Source organism: Gorilla gorilla, chromosome 14, assembly GCF_029281585.2.
Source record: "Gorilla gorilla gorilla isolate KB3781 chromosome 14, NHGRI_mGorGor1-v2.1_pri, whole genome shotgun sequence".
NCBI classification, from domain to species: Eukaryota; Metazoa; Chordata; class Mammalia; order Primates; family Hominidae; genus Gorilla; species Gorilla gorilla.
Genome location: NC_073238.2, coordinates 35650913 through 35673547, shown reverse-complemented (window position 1 = coordinate 35673547; position 22635 = coordinate 35650913). Strand labels below are relative to the sequence as shown.

The following is a 22635-nucleotide window of genomic DNA, read 5'->3' as shown; positions in this document are numbered from 1 at the left end:
ATTTATGTTATATGGTTTGTAAAAGACACAGCAAGAGAAAATTGCTAAGTAGGAAATTACCACAAACATGGAGCTTATCGCATTTATCATCCTGTTCCTGTATAACAGGAGTTTGTTTTTCTAAAGGCATCTTATCTTTAGTGTCAGCTAGAGGAGCGTCTGTTTCCTCACTTGTGGGCTTGTCCTCAGCAGTTAGTTCCTTGCAGAGGACCTGGAGCCTGCGTGCAGGGCTGCAGCCAGAGCCTAAGACCCAGGACGGAGTCAGATCACAGGCACTAGGGGTGGAGGTCACACAGGGCAGAGTCAGATCACAGGCACTAGGGGTGGAGGTCACGCAGGACAGAGTCAGATCACAGGCACTAGGGGTGGAGGTCACGCAGGACAGAGTCAGATCACAGGCACTAGGGGTGGAGGTCACGCAGGACAGAGTCAGATCACAGGCACTAGGGGTGGAGGTCATGTCGGGCAGAGTCAGATCACAGGCACTAGGGGTGGAGGTCACGCAGGACGGAGTCAGATCACAGGCACTAGGGGTGGAGGTCACGCAGGACAGTGAGATCACAGGCACTAGGGGTGGAGGTCACGCAGGACAGAGTCAGATCACAGGCACTAGGGGTGGAGGTCACGCAGGACAGAGTGAGATCACAGGCACTAGGGGTGGAGGTCACGCAGGACAGAGTGAGATCACAGGCACTAGGGGTGGAGGTCACGCAGGGCAGAGTCAGATCACAGGCACTAGGGGTGGAGGTCACGCAGGACGGAGTCAGATCACAGGCACTAGGGGTGGAGGTCACGCAGGACAGAGTGAGATCACAGGCACTAGGGGTGGAGGTCACGTCGGGCAGAGTCAGATCACAGGCACTAGGGGTGGAGGTCACGCAGGACAGAGTGAGATCACAGGCACTAGGGGTGGAGGTCACGCAGGACAGAGTCAGATCACAGGCACTAGGGGTGGAGGTCACGCAGGACAGAGTCAGATCACAGGCACTAGGGGTGGAGGTCACGCAGGACAGAGTCAGATCACAGGCACTAGGGGTGGAGGTCACGTTGGGCAGAGTCAGATCACAGGCACTAGGGGTGGAGGTCACGCAGGACGGAGTCAGATCACAGGCACTAGGGGTGGAGGTCACGCAGGGCAGAGTCAGATCACAGGCACTAGGGGTGGAGGTCACGCAGGACAGAGTCAGATCACAGGCACTAGGGGTGGAGGTCACGCAGGACAGAGTCAGATCACAGGCACTAGGGGTGGAGGTCACGTCGGGCAGAGTGCGCTGCAGTCTGAAGAGGAGCTATGTGTCCCGCATACAGTGATTGTAAGCCAGGTCCATGCCACCAAGAGCTGGAGCTGTGGAGTAGTACTTGGTCCCCAGAAAAGCCCTCAGTCTGAGGTCCACATTTCTTCTTAATGTGGGCGGAAATAATTGCTGATGCTTGTGGTTGTTGAGAATCCTCAGCCGCAGTTCCTTTAACAGTTGCTGTGGGAAGTTTTCTACATCTTGCACCAATCTTAGGACAGGTGTAGGTGGACCAGATGTCTTCTCAGATGATGTCCAAGTTAGCAGTCTGGGAGTACTGTAAGATTCTCCCTTTTAAAATACTCTTTTGATTGCTTTTGGGGAAGACAGTAATACCCACTCATTTACTGCTACAAAAATCTTTATTATTATAATATTAGTAGTGTTAAGGAATTCATTTTCCATCTTGTTATATTAGTAGCTTTGTACCTTAGCCCACAGAACCATTTAGTAAATATTTTCAGAAATAAAAAATCAAGTTTTAACCAATAATTTGTTTCTTTTTTTGTAGGTGTATGAAAACATTATAGACTGGTATTTTCAATTTTCATTTGCAAGAAAATGATCAGTGGAATGAAATAACTGAAGTATAACAGAAGATATATTTTTTAAAACAGAAAGCCTTTGTACAGTTCCTGGGATTCACAGAAGCACTACTCCAGAGCAGAACGATGCCTTAATCTTAAGTGTCCATTTATGCAGCATTGACTTAGAGCTACAAAAGTGACTTAATGTTATTCTGGAAATAATACTTACCTGTTATGAGATGCTATAATATGAGCTGTCATCACATTTTAACATGCATATGTATTTTTTGATACCTGAATTACATTATTAGAATAAGAATCCATATACATTTTCACTCCAAAAACACAAGCTTAAAAACTTTAAAGTACATCTAGGGCAAATGGTGGCTGAAAGTGAATAATATTCAAATTACTGTTGCTTGTACTGTATAAGGAAAACTGCTTTTTTAAATTGGGTATTTGCTAATTTATAATTACTATTTTATACTTTTCAACATTTTTAATAACTTTTTTTATTGTTGGCTATAACAGAAGGATTCAGATATCTAAATATCATTTAGAACATAGAACACATTGGTCTAATTCATCAAAAGCTTAGTTATGAGCATTAATACAACCATGTAGTAGAGCAAGTGCCCAAGGTTTAAAGGGAACTTGGCAGTATAAGAAATATTTTGGGCTCTCTCTGCTATTTTATAGCTTTTTTTGTTGAACTTTCAGGGGTATGTACATGGGCAGAGAAACACAAAGGTACATGTGCTGGAGAATACTGGACACAGTAGGAAGAAGTATAGGTGTCCAGAAGAAAATCTAAGAGGAATATTGTAATTTGTTAAAAAAAATAGTTTTGAGTTTTAACAGCAGTTAGAATAAAGCATGCTGTTGACTTCACTTTCAAATTTCAGTGTAGGTAATGACTAAAAATTACTTTGAAACTTTTTACAGTAATACTGTAATAGCTTAAACAGTGATTTAAAATGCAATTCAAACTAGGCAAAAAAAACTTTAGAGTAAGTTTTCCTCCTGGCTGTCAGTTGGAAATTCTAACCTGAGTGGTCATTTTACATTCCCAGTCTCTTGAGAAGTGGATTCTACTCTTAGATGCACAGTCTGAAGTCTGACTTCCTAACAGCAACCCCTTTATGACTAGACACATTTCTCCTTTTTCCTTTTAAAATCTAAGCGACAGGAGGTGTTGCATTAACTCCAAGGAAAAGTACAGAATAAACAATGTAGAAATGTCACTCCTCATTTACACCTTTTAGACAGACAGACACACACACACACACACACACACACCTTCCAAGATAATTGATTGCTTCCAGTGAGTGGGTGGAGATGAATCTCAGCAGCATCTGTGAGTACTACAGGTTGGAGCTTCCTGTCTGTAAAATGGGACTGCAGGGGAGGGGGTGTTGTGAATGAGTTGGACTGGATGACTTCTAACATTCTGCGATGCCTAATTTTGCAAAATCACTTTTCATTCACCCAATAAATTTTTTTCTTCTTTTTTCCACAGAGTTTTGCTCTGTCTCCCAGGCAGGAGTGCAGTGGGGGGATCTTGGCTCGCTGCAACCTCTGCCTCCCAGGTTCAATAGAGTCTCCTGCCTCAGCCTCCCAAGTAGCTGGGATTACAGGCTCATGCCACCATGCCCGGCTAATTTTTACATTTTTAGAAGAGACGAGGTTTCACCATGTTGACCAGGCTGATCACGAACTCCTGACCTCAAATAATCCACCCACCTCAGCTTCCCAAAGTGCTGGGATTACAGGCATGAGCCACCACACCCCGCCCCAGTAAATTTTTTGGAGTACCTTCTGTATGCTAAATAATACACTAGGAATAGCTCTATCATTTCCTAGTACAGCATAAATTTTATGGTTGCTACTGTAGGTTTATAATTTATAATTTGGCCTAATTTCCATCAGCCATACTAATATTAGATTTTAAAAGGAGGCAACTTTTTTTCTTTTTGAACCAAAGGAATGAGTTAGCTTTGAAAACATAATTTGGGATATTATAGTATGGATTCTTCTACCTTTGTTTCAACTCCTTAGTAATCTTGATTCTAGCAAACTAGAATGAGATTTAAGAGATACCAATTATTGCTGGGTGTGGTGGCTCATGCCTGTAATCCCAGCACTTTGGGAGGCCAAGGCTGGCGGATCACCTGAGGTCAGGGGTTCGAGATTAGCCTGGTCAAAATGGCAAAACCCTGTCTCCACTAAAAATACAAAAAAAAAAAAAAAAACTGTCCAGGCACGGTGGCACATGCCTGTAGTCCCAGCTACTCGGGAGGTGGAGGCAGGAGAATCACTTGAACCCAGGAGGTGGAGGTTGCAGTGAGCCGAGATCGTGCCACTGCACTCCAGCCTGGGCGACGAGTGAAACTCCATCTCAAAAATATATATATATATCAATTACCAACTAAAAACATAACTTCAGTTTGGCAGTTTGCATATTATAAGGAGATAAATGTTAAAACATACTTGACTACTTTCAGAAGTGTTCTCCTGGTACTTTTTGCATTTCTACATTCAGATAAAAAGATTTGCATGCACCTGGCTAACGCCAAGGGAACTTCATTTTTTTCTTCACTATTATGCACTTTCATGGTATAGTCTTTCTCAGTTCTTTTAATTTTTGTTATTTAATGTCTTTAATAGCACAGCAAACATCTTTTCAGAAATTTTCAGTTAAAGCCTTTGAATTACTTATCTTTGATTTAATCTACAGCCAGCATTTTGCCACGTTCTAAATAATATTTAGCTGAACTGATTCATACGTATTAATGACCATTCTAGCAAAGGCCTACAAGTGGTGTGGGAATCAGGGAAAGGCTGCCTCTTTGGTATCTCAACTGGTATTGATTATTGCTATCAACTATTTGGGGAGAAAAAATCAAAATGAAGCCCTGTCAAATTTTAGAAGTACTATCTTTGGTCCTTCAAACACTTTGTGATGACACCTTAAGAAAAATAAAGTTGAAGTTCAGGTCTTGCCATTGCCATTACAAACAAATTAGGAGACTTGGTTTACCTGGGAACAAATTTACTTGAATATTCAGTACCTGAAACTATGCCAAACCAAAGAGCAGCTGCAGTACATTCGTTATTTTAAATGAACAAGTTTACAAAGTTTATTTTCATCTATACGTAAGGATGATTTTTTTAAAACTTTTTACATATTAGTGGTTATGATCCAATGTGTCATGAGTGAATTTAACTGTAAGGTGGTTTAAATCAAATATGCAATGTTTACTTGAATTGTATTTCTATTAGCAGATTTTGACTATGTTTACAGGACTGTTTAAGGATTATCAGGCATGTGAGATCTTTCAGTTATCTTTAAAGTAGATGTATATTAAGGGCTTAGATTTAGGATCTACATATTCTGGGCATTGAATAGGCAGTAACTTACAAATAAGTTTTGCTTACCTTTTGTTCTAGGGACTAGCACTGCTATCAATGGAAAGTATTTTTAACTAATCTGTTATTAAGAAAGTCATATTTTTGCATTTCAGCCAAAATAAAGACCGCCTCTAATAATCTGTTAGAAACAGATAATACATGTCTGAAATCCATATGTTTCATATGATCTAAACTGAATTTTCCAATTTAAATTAAAAATGTAATATAGATTCAGAAAGGTTCATATTTTTCTAATGACTTCATTCTATATTATTTTGTTAGGTTGCATAAAGAAGCAAGGAATTGTATTAAAAGATGAAGAAAGCTATTAGGTATATTTGTACATGACTGCAAATGAGTCTATGCCCGTTTAAAAGAAAAGATGGACACTATTTTAAAGTGAGCTTTAATATGCTTTTATATAAACAGATTTGAAGTACAGTTTAGTTTGGTTGTGTTTACCTAACAAGTACCATAAGCCTTGTGTTTGTTCTTATTTGTATAATCCTAGCCTGTGACTTAATATTGATGCTTTGCTTTGTCTTTTGGCTGGCCTAACCTACATTGACATGTACACAGAACATTTTAAAACTTTTTTTTCAAAAGTCATAATGAATTACTTTATTAATAAACAAAGTCTTGTATTTGAAGTGTTTTCTTTGTTATAAAGTGGTATTTACCAAATGAGAGAGTAACTATTATTTTTATCAACTTGAAAATCTGGTAAAATAGTGCTTAGTTAGAGAAAGAGATTGGCTAATAGTTTGGGGAAACCACTTTTAAGATAGGTATTATTTTAGTGCAACAAAATTGTTGTTTACTTAGGTTTATTCAAAACCTAAAGAGTTTAACTTAGCTTTTTACTGAACATAATTTAATTTCAGAAGTCATTTAGGATCTTGAGAACCTTCAGATAGATCACGGTAAGTTGTTGAATTGTGATTGTTAAAATGCTGAATAATAGATTTTATTATGTAGAATTATTTTATGGCATCTGTGTTCCAGTGCCCTTCCAAAGAGGCCAAGTTTGTTATTAAAGCCATTTAAAGATTTCCTGTAGCTATATTTATAAAAATTGAAGTATCTCCACAAGAAAGGAAAGATCTTGAAGACGGGTAAAAATATCAAATTGCAGGCCGGGCACGGTGGCTCATGCCTGTAATTTCAGCACTTTGGGAGGCTGAGGTGGGTGGATCACTTGACGTCAGGAGTTCGAGACCAGCCTGGCCAACATGGTGAAACCCTGTCTCTACTAAAAATATAAAAATTAGCCGGGTGTGGTGGTGGGTGCCTGTAATCCCAGCTACTTGGGAGGCTGAGGCAGGAGAATCACTTGAACCCAGGAGGCAGAGGCAGAGGTTGCAGTGACCCGAGATCGTGCCACTGTACTCCGGCCTGGGTGACAGAGCAAGATTCTGTCTCCAAAAAAAAAAAAAAGTCAAATTGCTGAAATCTGCAATCTGCATATAATGTGATCCCACTTAAGAGTTTTACAGTGTCCATGCTGTGTACCTGTGTGTTAAACTCAGCCTATTAATTGAGCGCCTACTCCAGGAAATGGGTGAGTAGTGGAAATAGAGCCACAGGCATCCTGCCTTTCCAGGCAGTGGCCCTGTGTGGGGTACAGGCATACAGGTACAACACCCCTCTGGGTGTTAATTGATAGAGGGAGTGAGAAATGATGGCTTATGGTTTGTCTCATTCAGCCACCGGAAGTGACAACCCTCTATTTAGAAGATTTACCAACTATGATCCTGTGCATATAATGTGGACCAGCTGCTGTTAAGTTTTTTACCACAACCTTCTAAAATAAATGTGAATTATTTGCAACATGTAGCCTCTCTAGATGTGGAGAGGTTGTCAACGATGCTAAAAGTAAAATGAGAAAAACTTGTTTTCCAACCCTTTTGTTAAGATTCACTGGAAAGGAACATTGCCTTCTGGAAATCACTTACGGGAATGCAATTTTTACAGCATTTCTTGGACTCATGCCCTCGTTCGTTTCATGGGTTGAAGGAAGGGCAGAAGGCAGTGAAGGAGGGGAAAGGTTCCCGCCAGAATGTGCATTTAGAAGCATTGATCCACAGGCGTGCTATTACTCAGCACTCCTGTGGATACAATGATAAACTTCACTCAGCACTCCTGTGGATACAATGATAAACTTCACTCAGCACTCCTGTGGATACAATGTTAAACTTAGGTCCTTCATTCAAATGCCTGTATCTAGCTTTTCTACGTGTTTAGATGTGCTCACCACATATTAAAAATAGATGTGGAGTAGTGTTTGAAAAATATTGAAAATATTGAAAAATATTTTCAATACAGTCATCTGTTGGTATCCATGGGGATACTGAGGTCTGCTTGAGCATCCTCGGATTTTGATATCCGTGGGGATTGGTCTAGGACCTCCCACAGATACCAAAATCCACACATGCTCAAGTCCCTGATATAAAATGGCCTAGTATCAGGCACAGTGGCTCACGCCTGTAACCCCAACACTTTTGGAGGCCGAGACAGGTGAATCACTTGAGCTCAGGAGTTCAAGATCAGCCTGGGCAACATGGTGAAACCCTGCCTCTACACAACAAAAAACAAAAATTAGCCAGGCATGGTGGTGGACGCCTGTAGTCCCAACCATTCGGAAGGCTGAGATGGGAGGATGAATTGAACCCGGGAGGCTGAGGCTGCAGTGAGCAGTGATGGAGTCACTGCACTCCACCCTGGGTAAGAGAGCAAGATCCTGTAAGTAAATAAAATGGTCTAGTATTTGCATGTAATCTATGCGTATCCTCCCATATACTTTAAATCACCTCTAGATTACTTATAATACCTAATATAGTGTAAATGCTATTAATACATATAGGAGTTATATTTTTATTTATTATTATAATTATAATTATTATTTTTGAGACAGAGTTTCACTCTTGTTGCCCAGGCTGGAGTGCAATGGCATATGGCATAATCTTGGCTCACCGCAACCTCTGCCTCCCAGGTTCAAGCAATTCTGCCTCAGCTTTCCAAGTAGCTGGGATTACAAACGTCCCACTATGCCCAGCTAATTTTTTTTTTTTTTTTTTTTCAGTAGAGACAGCGTTTCTCCATGTTGGTCAGGCTGGTCTCGAACTCCAAACCTCAGGTGATCCGCCCGCCTCAGCCTCCCAAAGTGCTGGGATTACAGGCATGAGCCACCACACCCGACTTTTTATTTGTATTTTTTATTGCATTGTTATTTGGGTGAAGGGTTCCCTGAATATTTTTGAGCCATGGTTGGCTGAATCTGCAGATGCAGAACCCGTGGATATAGAGCATTGCTTTAGAAAGATTGTCTCCCTAATAGAAAGTGCTAAACCACCTACAGCCGTACCGCCCTAAACATGCCTGGTGTCATCTGATCTTGGAAACTAAGTAGGGTCGTGCCTGGTTAGTACTTGGATGGGAGGATGTTAAACCACTGAAAATTACATTAATCTATGCTCGTCTCTGAGTAGTTGGAGGATAGGGAGAAGGGAATTATGCACGTTTATTTAATGTTGAAGTATATATTCTAATTTCATATGACACATTTAATGTTGCTGTATACATAGGGTATATAAAAGTATATGTTCTAATTTCATGACAAATATCGAGTTAGCAAATATATTTTAGGATACTGTTGGTTAAATTCAGAAGAAAGTCTTTTTTTTTTGTTTGTTTTTTGAGACAGAGTTTTGGTCTTGTCACCTAGGCTGGAGTGCAATGGTGTGATCTCAGCTCATAGCAACCTCTGCATCCCAGGTTCAAGTGATTCTCCTGTCTCCCGAGTAGCTGAAACTACAGGCATCTGCCACCACACCTGGCTAATTTTTGTATTTTACTAGAGCCAGGGTTTTGCCATGTTGGCCAGGCTGGTCTCAAACTCCTGACCTCAGGTGATCCGCCTGCCGTGGCCTCCCAAAGTGTTGGGATTATAGGCATGAGCCACTGCACCCAGCCAGAAGAAAATCTTTTAAACATTGCGTTTTTAGAAATTTTTAAATAATGTCAACATATTTATTTGAGAACAGGTGATGAGACTGGCTAATTTTTGTATTTTTCTGGTGGAGACGGAATTTCACCATATTGCCCAGGCTGGTCTCGAACTCGTGGGCTCAAGTGATCTGCCCGCCTTAGCCTCCCCAAAGTGTTAGGATTACAGGCGTGAGCCACCACGCCCAACCTTCAACATTTATTTTAGATTGAAGGGGAACGTGCAGATTCATTACATAGGTACATTGTGTTGGTCCTGAGGTTTGGGGTACAGTTGATCCCATTGCCCAGGTAGTGAGCATAGTACTTGATAGACCTACTGTCTACTGTTGCCATCTTTATGTCCATGTTTACCCAATAAACATTGCTTTTATTTTTTATTTTTTTGAGAGGGGTCTCAGTCTGGTGCCCAGGCTGGAGTGCAGTGGCACAAACATAGCTCACTGCAGCCTCAACCTCCTGGGCTCAAGCAGTCCTCTCACTACACCTTCCTGTGTAGCTAGGACCACAGATGGGCATCACCATGCCCAGCTCATTTTTTTTCTGTAGAAACAGGGGTCTCACTTTGTTGCCCAGGCTGGTCTTGAACTCCTGAGCTCAATCTTCATACCTTGGCCTTCCAAAGTGCGGGGATTACAGGTGTGAGCCACCATGCCCAGCCCCAAACATTGCTTCTAGAAATGAAATTCGTAATCTACCTCTGTAGTATAACATATCTGTACTTTGCCCATTGAGAAGTGTTCTGAACCAAAATGTCCATATTCGGATTATAGCCATTATCCCCAATGTGCACTTCATTCTACAAACAGCTGTGTGTAGAGTGGATATATTAAGTCCATATTTTAATATCTAGTCCTAGGTATTTTGAAGTGAAGATGTTTGTGACAAATTTTTAAAAATGAGGTGGTGAACTGGAGTTGGCCCACAGGCCATAGTTAAGCAACCCCTATGTTAGCAGCTCCATGCATTCCACACCAGTCTCTATAGTAGCAAATAGGAAGCCCTGCTCCTCCCCCACAAAAAGTGACATTTTTGACACATTTTTGGGTTGTTAAATTCAAAACCCAATGTCCTTTGGCAGCATTTGTAAAGGAGGAAGGACTCTCTCCAACTGATGGTTTTTTTTGTTTTGTTTTTTTTTTTTTTGAGACGGAGTCTCGCTCTTTCACCCAGGCTGGAGTGCAGTGGCGCGATCTCGGCTCACTGCAAGCTCCGCCTCCCAGGTTCATGCCATTCTCCTGCCTCAGCCTCCTGAGTAGCTGGGACTACAGGTACCCGCCACCACAGCACCTGGCTAATTTTTTTTTTTTTTTTGTATTTTTAGTAGAGACGGGGTTTCACCATGTTAACCAGGATGGTCTTGATCTCCTGACCTCATGATCCGCCTGCCTCGGCCTCCCAAAGTGCTGGGATTACAGGCATGAGCCACTGCACCAGGCCAACTGATGTTCTTAAGCCATCTCTTTGAGCTGTAACTCATTAATGAACGCTTTACTGGAGAAATCAGAAAAGCATAAAAGGAATGGTTCTATTTGTTTTTAGAAAACACTCCAGATTATACTGTAGTTCCATGTCAGTTCCACTTAACACAGCTGTGTTGCTAGTGGATGAAATTAAGTCTCTTGTTTTGAAACACCTTAGGCTTCTGGGTGTTCGGAGGTGATGACACATGATAAAGGACAGCTAGTAGAATAATACATGTTATAAATATCTCTAATTATTTTAACAAATGAAATACTATTTTGTAGGTGAGATTGTTCATTCAGTACTTATTCCTGGGTTTGTGAGTGGGAGGGAGAGGCAGCACTAGGGTAGGTTTCTACAGATGTGTCTTTTTTTTTCTCTTTCTTTTTTTCTTTTGAGATGGAATCTCACTCTGTTGCCCAGGCTGGAGTGCAGTGGCACAATCTTGGCTCACTGAGACCTTCACCTACCGGATTCAAGCAATTCTGCATCAACCTCCCGTGTAGCTGGGATTACAGGCATGCACCACCATGCCCGGCTAATTTTTTGTATTTTTAGTAGAGACAGGGTCTCACCATGTTGGCCAGCCTGGTCTCAAACCCCTGACCTCAGGTGATCGGCCCACCTGGGCCTCCCAAAGTGCTGGTGAGCCCCTGCGCCCGGCCAGATGTGTCTTTTTAGATGACAGGTGCAGAGTGATCTGTGCCTGTATTTTATATGGCTCTGGCTGTGTACACACTCTTTTTTGAGACAGAGTCTCACTCTGTCACCCATGCTGGAGTGCAGCAGCACAATCACGGCTCACTGCAGCCTCCACCTCCTAGGCTCAAGCAATCCTCCCACCTCAGCCTCCTGAGTAGCTGGGGCCACAGGTGCACACCATCATGCCCAGATAATTTTTTGTATTTTTTGTAGAGAAGGGGTTCCACCATGTTGTTGCCCTCACTGGCCTTGAACTCCTGGGCTTAAGCAATCTGCCTGCCTTGGCCTACCAAAGTGCTGGGATTACAGGTGTGAGCCACTGCGCCCAGCTAACACTGTCTCATTTACCATTATATTCCTAGTGACTAAAACAGTGCCAGACACATACTAGGTGGTCAATACTTTCTGAATGAATAGTGTAATTCCCTATATATGAACAATCACTATGTATATATGGAAACCTGGGAGGATGTATACCAAAATATCAACAGTAGTGTTTTCTGGTTGGTAGACATTAGGGTAATTTTACTTTCTTTTTTTGTTTAAATTTGCTACAACAACTACATATTATCTTTGTAAACAAGGTAGGGAAAGTTTATTCACTAATTCCTTCTCAGAGTATGATTATGGTGGCATAAATTGATGCAGTATTACAGGCACAAAGCCACTTCAGCAAACCCTTTTTATAAGGGCCCTAATACATTCATGAGGGAAGAGTCCTCATGACTTAATAACTTTCCAAAAGGCCCCGCCGCTTAATACTACCACAGTGGGGATTAAGGTTCAACACGAATTTTGGAGGGGCCACCATCATTCAAACCACATAGGTGGTATCAGAGAAGACTATGTGGAAAATGGGAATTTGTATCACCATCCAGCGATAATGAGGCCTCACACCTCCCATGGTGACATTAGAGACCACATGGGGAGCAGTAATGAGGCACCCCTCCCCCGCCCAGCAGAAGTGTTGTCAGTGGAAGCCAACTGGGGGGTCCCAAAATACCACTGCTACCAACAGTAATGAGATACTCCTCCTACCTACTGGAGTATCAAAGGAAGGCAAAGGGGGAACTTTCAAACACACACCGTAGAAATGAGATATGTGTGTGGTGAGTTCAGTTCACATGGCTGTGAGTGTTTAGTGGATCTGGGGTTAGTCCAGGGAGGAGGCAGACAGAGGGGAAGGAAGGTGCAACACAGAGGTGGAAAGAGGCCAGAGGTGTTCAGATCTGCAGGTGGCTCCTGGGGCGGCAGATAAAATGGGCCTGGAGGGGCAGGTCAGGGCTCTGTTAGGTAGGCCTCCGTGACAGGTTCATGAGTGGAAATTTCACCCTGAGAGGAGACCGCAGACAGATTTTAGGCAAGAGCCTGACATCAGAGAGACAGAAAGGTGTCATGTGGGGAAGAGTGCAGGGAGGAAATGCTGCTGGCCTGAGGCCACACAGGCAGTGGTTGGAACTCAGGATGTCATGAGACCCAAAGCAAGCCAGGCCTGGTGGGGCTTAGAGGTGGGCATGGGTCTGAGAGGTGTTGTAGAAGGCAGAGTGTGCAGGGTTTTGTGCTGAGAGACGGGGGAGGTACTGAGGTCAATATCTGACATTTTAAGCTCCAGGAAACTGTGAAACATTAAGATAGTGTGATGGACAATTTAACATGTCATCTTGGCTGGGCCACTGGGTGCCCAGGTATTGGGTCAAACATTATTCTGGACATGTCTGTGAGGGAAGTTTTGGATGAGGTTAACATTGGTTTATCATCCCAAAAATGTATTATCGTGGATATGACTTATGTTTTAAATATGTGAACATTATTGTGCTTTCTTGGACATCCACTGCCTAGGGCAGACCTCTGCCCTGATGGGTGTTCAGGCACTGGGTGTATTACCCATGTCTTTACTTTTCTCTATTCATTCATGATACTTTGACATCTGGGGCATTGCTGACTCTGGGGGGACTGCCCCACCTTCCCTATCAGGCTCTCACGAGGGCTACTATCCATCCACCTGCCTTAGTCACCCCAGGGCCATTGCCAGACATTAGGGATAGTCATCTGCCCCAGAGCCCTGAAATTAAACTAGACAATCCTAAGCCTGTGTGCTCCGCTCACCCACTCCTCCCGTGGAAACCATAAAAAGGCTCCAGCCCACAGTTCCTCCATCTCCCTCTGTTCCTGACTGGCCCAGTGTCTCCTGTGAGGCCCCGTGTGCTGTGCTGGGCCTCCTGTTTCTAGGGATGTATGAGCAGAATAAGCTGCTTCTTCATGAGAGTCATTTTTGTGTCTGTGTGCCTTATCATCCTTAATTAAAACAGATCCTGGGGACCCTTAAAACACAGGTAAGCACTTGCTCATCCATTCTTCAGGAGGCTAAGTCTGGGTCATCCGCCTCTGTCTCTTCTCAAACCCTTTCAGGGCGTAGCCTGAGGCTGGGGTTGCAATAAGAGCTCAACGAACGTGGCTGGCTGAGTTCTCCTGTGCTGTCCACCAGGCCTCCCCATCGGGTCTGTGCCTCCCATGGGGCTGTGTGTGTGTGTGTCTGATGTGGGGTGCCAGCAGCACAGACACACCAGTGTGTTGTGTTTCCCTCAGAGGCAGCCTCGGGGCTCAGCCTGCTAAGGGTGAGGACAAGGAGGTGCTGGGTGGTGACGTCTTAGACTTCATCTGAGCCTTCAGTGAGTCAATCTTTTTGCTAGTGGAGGGTCTTGCTTCACTGTGGATGGCTGCTAACTGATCAGGGTGGTGGTTGCCAAAGGTGGGGGCGGCTGTGGCAATTTCTTAAAATAAGACAACAATGAAGTTTGCCTTGGCAATTGACTCTTCCTTTCGCGAAAGATGTCTCTGTAGCATGTGATGCTGTTTGATAGCATTTCACCCACAGTAGAATTTCTTTCCAAATTAGAGTCCATCCTCCCAAACCCTGCCACTGCTTTATCAACTGAGTCAATGTAACATTCTAAATCCTTTGTTGTCATTTCAACAATGTTCATGGCATCTTCACCAGGAGTAGATTCCGTCTCAAGAAACCACTTTCTTTGCCCATCCATATAAAGCAACTTCTCACCTATTTAAACTTTATCACGAGATTGCAGCAATTCAGTCACATCTTCGGGCTCCACTTTTAATTATAGTTCTCTTGCTATTTCCACCACATCTGCAGTGACTTCCTATGGTAAATTGACCAAAGTCTCAATTGAGCTTTTCAAAGTCATCCAGGGTTGGAATCGACTTCTTCCAAACTCCTGTTAATGTTGGCATTTGACCTCCTCCCATGAATCATGAATGTTCTTAATGGCACCTGGAATAGTGAATTATTTTCAGAAGGTTTTAATTTCTTTTGTCCAGATCCATCAGAGGAATCACTATCTGTGGAAGCTATAGCCTTACAAAATGTATTTTTTAAATAATAAGAATTGGAAGTCAAAATGACTCCTTGATTCCTGGGCTGCAGAATGGATGTTGTGCTAACAGACATGGAAACATTCATCTTCTTGTACATCTCTATCAGAGCTCTTGGGTGACCCGGTACTCAATGAGCAGTCACATTTTCAAAAAATCTTTTTTTTTCTGAGCAGAGGGTCTCAACAGTGGGTTTAAAATATTCAGTAAGTCATGATGTAAGCAGATGTACTGACACCCAGGGTTTGTTGTTCCATTTGTAAAGCACAGACAGAGTAGATTTAGCATAAGTTTAAGTGCTTTAGGATTTTTGAATGGTACATGAGGACTGGCTTCAACTTCAAGTCACCAGCTGCATTAGCCCCTGACAAGAGAGTCAGCTTGTCCTTTGAAGCTCTGAAGCCAGGCATTGACTTCTCCTTTCTAGCTATGAAAGTCTTAGGTGGCATTTTCTTCCAGTAGAAGGCTCTTTCATCTACATGAAAAATCTGTTGTTTAGTGTAGTGACCTTCATCAATGATCTTAGCAAGATCTGGAGCGCTTGCCACCTCATCTTGCACTTGATGTTACGGAGATGGCTTCTTTCCTTAAACCTTATGAACCAACCTCTACTAGGTTCCAACTTCTCTTCTGCAGCTTTCTCACCTCTCTCAGCCTTAATAGAACCAAAGAGATAGGGTCTTGCTCTGGATTAGGCTTTGGCTTAAGGGAACATTGTGGTTGGTTTGCTCTTCTATCCACACCACGCACACTTTCTCCATATCAGCAATAAGGCTGTTTCGCTTTCTTATCATACGTGTGTTCACTGCAGTAGCACTTTTAATTTTTTTCAAGAATTTTTTCTTCGCTTTCACAGCCTGGCTGTTTGGCACAAGAGGGCTAGGTTTCAGGCTGTCTTGGCTTTCAACATGCCTTCCTCACTAAGCTTAATCATTTCTAGCTTTTGATTAAAGTTGAGAGACATACCACTTTTCTTTCACTTGAATACTTAGAGGCCATGGTAGGGTTATTAATTGGCCTAATTTCAATATTGTTGTGTCTTAGGGAATAAGGAAGCTTAAAGAAAGAGAGAGAGAGAGAACAGCCTCAGTGGGGCAGTCAGAACACACACAACATTAATTGATTAATTCATTGTCTTATATGGGTGTGGTTTATCATGCCCAAAAACAATTACAGTAGTAACACCAAAGATCACTGATTACAGATGAGTATAGCAGATATAATAACAATGAAAAAGGTTGAAATATTGCAAAAAACTACCAAAATGTGACAGAGACAGGAAGTGAGCACCTGTAGACTTGCTCGATGCCATGTTGCCATAAACCTTCAGTTTTTAAAAAATGCAATCTCTGCAAAGCACAATAAAGCGAAGTGCAATTAAAATCAGCTATGCCTGTATAAAAAGTGCCCAGCATATGGGAGATGCCCCATGTGTGGTACTTATTAATATTGGTAGTTTTCATGTGCTGCCCCCAGGAATACATAGATAGATTAACTCAAATGAACTCTAAGGAAACTTACGTTAAGTCTTATGTCTCTTTCCTCCAGATGTCATGGGAACAGACATGTCTCGGAGAGGTGCACCCTGGGATCTGTCCAGGATCAGAAACTCTTGGAGCCAGCCCAGCCAGAGGTACTGCCCAAGGACTTGTTCTCCAAAGCTTCCAGTCATGAAAGTGCTCAGCCCAAGGTGGGTGCCAGGGTGACCGTGCCCCAGGGATGGCTGGGCTTCTTTCTCTACCTGGTTCAGCCCAAGCCACTTAAGGCAACTGTGGATTCACAGCGGTACCTCTAACTCTTCCCACCCCATGGAGACCTGGGCATGCATGAAAGGCTAGGAGGACAGCATAGAATTTGGCCACTGGCCCCTACGGCCATGGGTGGTGGTTGGTGACTGAAGAAAGAGATGAAGGCTTGTCAGGGAGGTGCTTGAACCCTGTCTGGTAGCCCACAGAACCGAGATCAGAGGCTGTGGAGGCACTGCTGCCTCCTGGGCTCTAAATGAGCAAATGTTTGGGAACGACAGTGCCAGAACAAAGCTGCCTGCGCTCCTGTCCTGCCCTTCTCAGCTCAAGTCACACACGTGCTAAGAGGCTTTTGGCTGCAAGTGGCTGGTAGACATTGGTTGACAGATTTGGGATGTGATAAGAGGCTGTTGATTTCATTCGTTTGTGCAATGTCGGAGATAAATTTTAACAGTTAAAACGGGGAAGGAAAAAAAAAGCCCTAGAACTTTGCCAGCATCACAACTCTGCCTGTTTCTTCTAACGGATTTCTTGAAACTGTCAACTGCCTGAGCTGGAGAAGCCCACTTATAAGGAACGTTGTCATGTGTCTCCAGGGGAGCCAGGACCGTCCGTGGGGTTGGCTGGCCCTTCACAATGTGACCCCACTTCCATGGGCTCCCTCTTTCCTCCTGCACAGCCCTGGGGTGCAGGGCTCCCTCTGGAAGGCAACAGCTTCCAGCGACTCAAAGGCCTGCAGGGTCGTGTGATCTCAGCATCACAGGTCTACCCATAGAACCAGCAATTTTATCAGTAGTATTAATTATCCTCTGCAAAAAGAGACACTGAAAACAAAGTTCCCTTTCTCAAAGAACTCTGATGAGAAATTAAAAAATATATTTGACCTTGGAGGATTCATTGTTTTGGAAGCCACGGAGACCTGCATCATGCAACCCAAAAGAAGGATTACATCTGAGATGTGTGGGACGGGCACGAGGGGCCTCTACAACCAATCTACCCTGTGTCTTGACTTCTCTGAGAGTTGCATTGGGTTCAACAGTGATTCCATTTCCTCCCAAAGGGCCACTGGGAGATAAGCAGCATCGAGCTTATATCCAAAAAGCTCTATGTAGTTTCAAGGTGTTTCCAAAGCACCTCCTCTGATCCTCATACCCTCCAGGGTGGCAGGCAACACAGGGCATTTGAGTTTGCTCTGAGATGAAGATACGACCATAGGGTTGTACCCAGAAGGTCTCATGACTGGACATCCAGCTCTTTGCACCACACTCCGAAGGGAGAAGTGGTCCAGGTTGCCCTTCTGAGAGTGAATATCACTTCCAGCACAGGCGGCAGCCTGCATCCCAGCCGGCCCTGCTGATGCCTCCAAGGATGTGAGTGAGAGTTACCCACATCATGGGAACCCTTTGCTGGTCTGCAAAATATCCCAGAGGTTGTTCCTTTGAACCCTGTGTGTGGAGAGCTTTGACTTAAATGTGCCATGCATAGAATGAACCCCTGCAGGGGTGTGTCACCCCTTGGCTTCCCAGGAAGACCACCCGCTTTTCTGACACTGTCCCTGGAATGACCAACTGTGGCCTTTTTACGAACTCTTCAGGCTCGAGAAGTGCACATCCTCATTTACAAGGGACATGTGGAAAGTCTTGAAATTGGATCCGAAAAGTGTGGTTTCTCCAAGAACTAAAGCTCCCGAAGCAGTTTTGAGAAGAGAGGGACATAGGCCAGCAAGGATTTTGGCATGGATTCTTTTCCTTTGCTCTTAGGATGTGTGTGATCCCAAAGAGTTTGCCGGCAGGCTATGGGAACTCCATCCCCACACACTCAGCCACTACCTCAGGTGGCAGGGGCCCTGGCTAGGGTTTGGCTGTAATATTCAGGACTGACTGAGCATCCTGCACACTGGTGAAGGGAGGGGTCCTCTGGAGACCATGCCTCTCCTACAGTCAGCCCCACCCCCAGGTGGGAGGGATGTGCCAGTGCCTTCTCACCCCCACGTGCCTGCATGCTGCCCTTCGTTCTGCTGTTTCCTAATCACACCTGCTCTCAGGAACAGGTGCAACACAGTCCCACTAGGTGCATAGCTACTCACACTGTGACACGGACACTCCCAGGAACACCAGCCCCATAAAGCCTCGGAGGAGAGGGCTAGAATTCTAGGCAACCTTGAGCTAGGGAGGGCTCCTTTGAACTGGGAGATTCTCAATGTCTTTGGAGTCTTATTCTTATCAAAAGTCCCTCTGGAGAAGCCTCGTCTTGGGGATTGGCCAGAGGGAAAAGTTTATGGCAGCACTTGCATCAAAAGACACCATAGCATCACATCAACCAACGACCAACTGTAATGATTTCACTTTTATCAGTATACACATGATTAGAAATTTTGGAAACTGGACCACTCTTCTGTTCTACTAACCAAACACTCAATACCATGAATCATGTGAGAGGACTGTTGCCCATGTTAGGTTATGTGACCTTTTTATTTTGGCTGGGGATGGTATACTTCATTGATGGTGCATGACAAGCTGGAGCTGCCTAAGCCCCTGTCCTTCCTCCAGGAGTCTGGAATGGAAACTGACTTTGGGGAGCCTGAGTGGGGCAATGACTCCCCAGCAGCTGGGGGTTCACTCTTCCTTTCATGCTCTTGATGGAGCTGGTGGTCTGGGGGTCTTACTCCTTGGAGGCCGTGTGGACCATAAGGTCCACCACCCTGTTGCTGCTGCCAAATTCATCCCAGGAAAGGAGCCTGACAAAGTGGCCATTGAAGGTAATGCCAATCGTGGCATTGAAGGTAGAAGAGTGCGGGTGCCACTCTTAAAGTCAGAGGAGACAACTTGGTCCTCAGTGTAGATCAGAATGCCCTTGAGGGGACCCTCCGATACCTGCTTCAGCATCTTCTCATGCCATCATATTTGGCAGCTTTCTGCAGATGGCAGATGAGAGCCACAACCAAAATATTATGGGTGGGAACACAGAAGGCCATACCTGTGAGCCTCTTATCTGGCTCAGGGATGACCTTGCCCATAGCCTCGGCCACACTAGTAGATACAGGGATGATGTTCTGCAGCAGTCACGCCAAAGTTTCTCCAACAGTCTTCTGGGTGGCAGTAGTGGCATGGACTGTAGTCATAGATGACCTTGGCCAAGGGTGCCAAACATTGATAGTGCAGGAGGCACTGCTGACAATCTCGAGAAGATAATTCATACTTCTCATGGTTCACACCCACCACAAACATGGATCTGCATAAGAGCACAAGGGGCAAAGATGACGACAGTTTTGGCTCCTTCAAGTGAGCCCCAGTCTTCTCCGTAGTGCTGAAGATGCCAGTGGGCTCTGCACCATATTCAGCACCAGTGTTGCCTCATTTGATGTTGGCGAGATCTTGCTCTTGGAGGATAGAGATGGGTTTCCCATTGATTACAAGCTTCCTGTTCTCTTTCCTTGACTGTGCCATTGGACTTGTCATGAAATATACTGGAACATGTAGACCATGGAGTTGAGACCAGTGAAGAGATCATTGATGATGACAGTGTCCATTTTGCCAGAGTTGAAAGCTGCCCTGGTGACCAGGTATCCAATATGGCCAAATCCATTGACTCAGACTCTCACCATTGTATCCTGGATGAGGCTGACACTGCATGAGCAGATGGAGCTGTTTGTCGAACGAGGAAGAGAAGAGAGCCACAGCTTTTTTCTTTTAAAAACAGACTTCATCTTCTGAGCAGTTCTAGATTCACAGAAAAATTGAGCAGAGTACAGAGATATCCCAGGTACCTTCCCCCCTACACATGCACAGCTCCCCACATTATCAACATCCCCCACCAGACTGGCATGTTTGTTTCAATTAATGAACCAACATTGACACATCTCTGTCACCCAGAGTCCATGGTTTACCTTAGGGTTCACTCTCTGTGTTGGACATTTTATGGGTTTTGACAAATGCATTATGACATGCATCCATCATTATAATATCAGAGTAGTCTCACTGCCCTACAAATCCTCTGTACCCTACCAGTTCATCCGTTCCTCCCGCTCCCCACTTGGCAACCACTGATCTTGTTATCCTCTTCATAGTTTCACCTTTTCCAGAATGTCATACAGTTGGAATCATACGGTATGCAGCCTTCTCAGATTGGCTTCTTTCACTCAGTAATATGCATTTAAGTTTCCCCCATGCCTTTTCATGGCTTCGCAGCTCAAGCTAAGTAATACGCCATTGTCTGCATGTACCCCAGTTTATCCCCTCACCTACTGAAGGATATCTTGGTTGTTTCCAACTTTTAGCAAATACGAATAAAGTGGCTCTAAACATCCGTGTGCAGGTTTTTGTGTAGAAAAGGTTTTCAACTCCTTTCATAAATAAGGGGCGTGGCTGCTGGAAGTTAACGCAACTTTTACTTTGCCTTGATGGCTCTCAAGCGGGGCTGCCCATTGTAACCACCTGGTGAGCATTTAACAAATCCCTGTACCCACCCCCACCCAGGCCACTTTAAACCAGAATCGGAGATGGGTGGGGCTTGAACAAAATGTTAACCAACCCATTGGGAGGTCCTGAAGTGCAGCCGGTGTTGAGAATCACCAATTCAGAGGCTGACACCAGATTCCCGAGTTTCTGCAGATTTCTAGTCAGCTTCTCTACCAAGAGACATTTAGACGCTGAGAGCAATAAGAAAATGGTTAAATGACCAAGTATTTATGTTTCATAAAACATTTTTTTTAAAAAATTTATATATATGTGTGTATGTGTGTGTGTGTGTGTGTATATATATAGAGAGAGAGAGAGAGAGAGAGAGAGAGAGACTCACTCTGTTGCCCAGGCTAGAGTACAGTGGTGTGATCATGGCTCACTGCAGCCCTGAACGAAGGGCCCAAGTGATCAAGTGATTCTCCTGACTCAGCCTCTCAAGTAGCTGGAACTACGGGCACATGCCATCACGCACAGCTTTTTTTTTTTTTTTTTTTTTTTTTGAGACTGAGTCTTGCTCTGTCGCCCAGGCTGGAGTGCAGTGGTGCAATCTCAGCTCACTGCAACCTCCACCTCCCAGGTTCAAGCAGTTCTCCTGGCTCAGCCTCCTGAGTAGCTAGGATTACAGGCTTGTGCCACCCTGCCCAGTTAATTTTTTTTTTTTTTTTTTTGTATTTTTAGTAGATATGGGGTTTCACCATGCTGGCCAGGCTGGTCTCAAGCTCCTGACCTCGTGATCCTCCTGCCTCAGCCTCCCAAAGTGCTGGGATTACAGACGCCCTGCTAATTTTTAAAACTTTTTTGTAGAAATGGGGTCTCCCTATGTTGCCTAGGCTGGTCTCAAACTCTTGGGCTCAAGTGACCCTCCTGCCTCGGGCTCCCAGAGTGCTGAGATTTCAGGTGTGAGCCACTGTGCCTGGCCTATGAAACATTTCTATTTTCATTTCTAGAAAAATCAATGTCATTTTTCTAGAAAGTTTCTATATGAAATTAACATCTGCCCCTTTTCACCCCCTTTGACTGACAACAGGCCCCAGAAGGTCCCCTTTTCATGAATTTCAGCATCCCTGGGCCCAGCCAGGCCACCATGGGCATTCCAATCAATTCCAACTTCTCCCAGCTCCCAGGGGCAACAGTTCTTGGTGTGAGGAACATGGACTTGCCCTTCTCTCTGCACCAGCTTGACCTGGCCAGTTCCTTGTGGCTAACAGAGTGGACATCTGTCACTGTCTGCCTGGGGCAGGGTGAAGACCAGGAGATGTCTGAGGTAGAGGGGTCCTTGGTGGGGGGTGGGGGTGGGGTCCAGGCCAGTCATCTATGCGTTTATGTTAAAGCATTTACATATTTATTTATTTATTTATATATTTTTTGAGACCGAGTCTCGCCCTGTTGCCCAGGCTGGAGTGCAGTGGTGCAATCTCGGCTCACTGCAACCTCCGCCTCCTGGGTTCAAGTAATTCTCCTGCCTCAGCCTCCTGAGTAGCTGGGATTACAGGCACCTGCCACCACGCCCGGCTAATTTTTTAAATCTTTAGTAGAGACGGGGTTTCACCATGTTGGCCAGGCTGGTCTCGAACTCCTGACCTCGTGATCTGCCCACCTTGGCCTTCCAAAGTGCTGGGATTACAGGCATGAG

The 22635-nt window shown here is 44.3% G+C and overlaps 1 protein-coding gene and 1 long non-coding RNA gene across 17 annotated transcripts in view; both read left to right on the top strand.

Moving 5' to 3' along the window:
- Window positions 1-5883, top strand: part of ZDHHC20 (zDHHC palmitoyltransferase 20) — an 86352-nt gene extending 80469 nt beyond the window's left edge. For 13 of the 16 annotated variants that reach the window (XM_031001288.3, XM_063697184.1, XM_031001281.3 and 10 more), the window contains one exon: window positions 1807-5883. Coding sequence is in view for 6 of the 16 variants with exons in the window: in XM_063697183.1 (XP_063553253.1) it covers window positions 1807-1814 (8 nt within the window). In the remaining 10 variants the exon portion in view is untranslated. The remainder of the gene's footprint in view (window positions 1-1806) is intronic. The other 3 variants (XR_010130495.1, XR_010130494.1, XR_010130493.1) reach the window with 1 other exon arrangement.
- Window positions 5884-9623: 3740 nt separating this feature from the next.
- LOC134756962 (uncharacterized) lies at window positions 9624-20847 on the top strand. The gene is made up of 2 exons (XR_010130492.1): window positions 9624-14073; window positions 16346-20847. It is a non-coding gene; the product is annotated as an uncharacterized lncRNA (long non-coding RNA).
- The last annotated feature ends 1788 nt before the right edge of the window (window positions 20848-22635 follow it).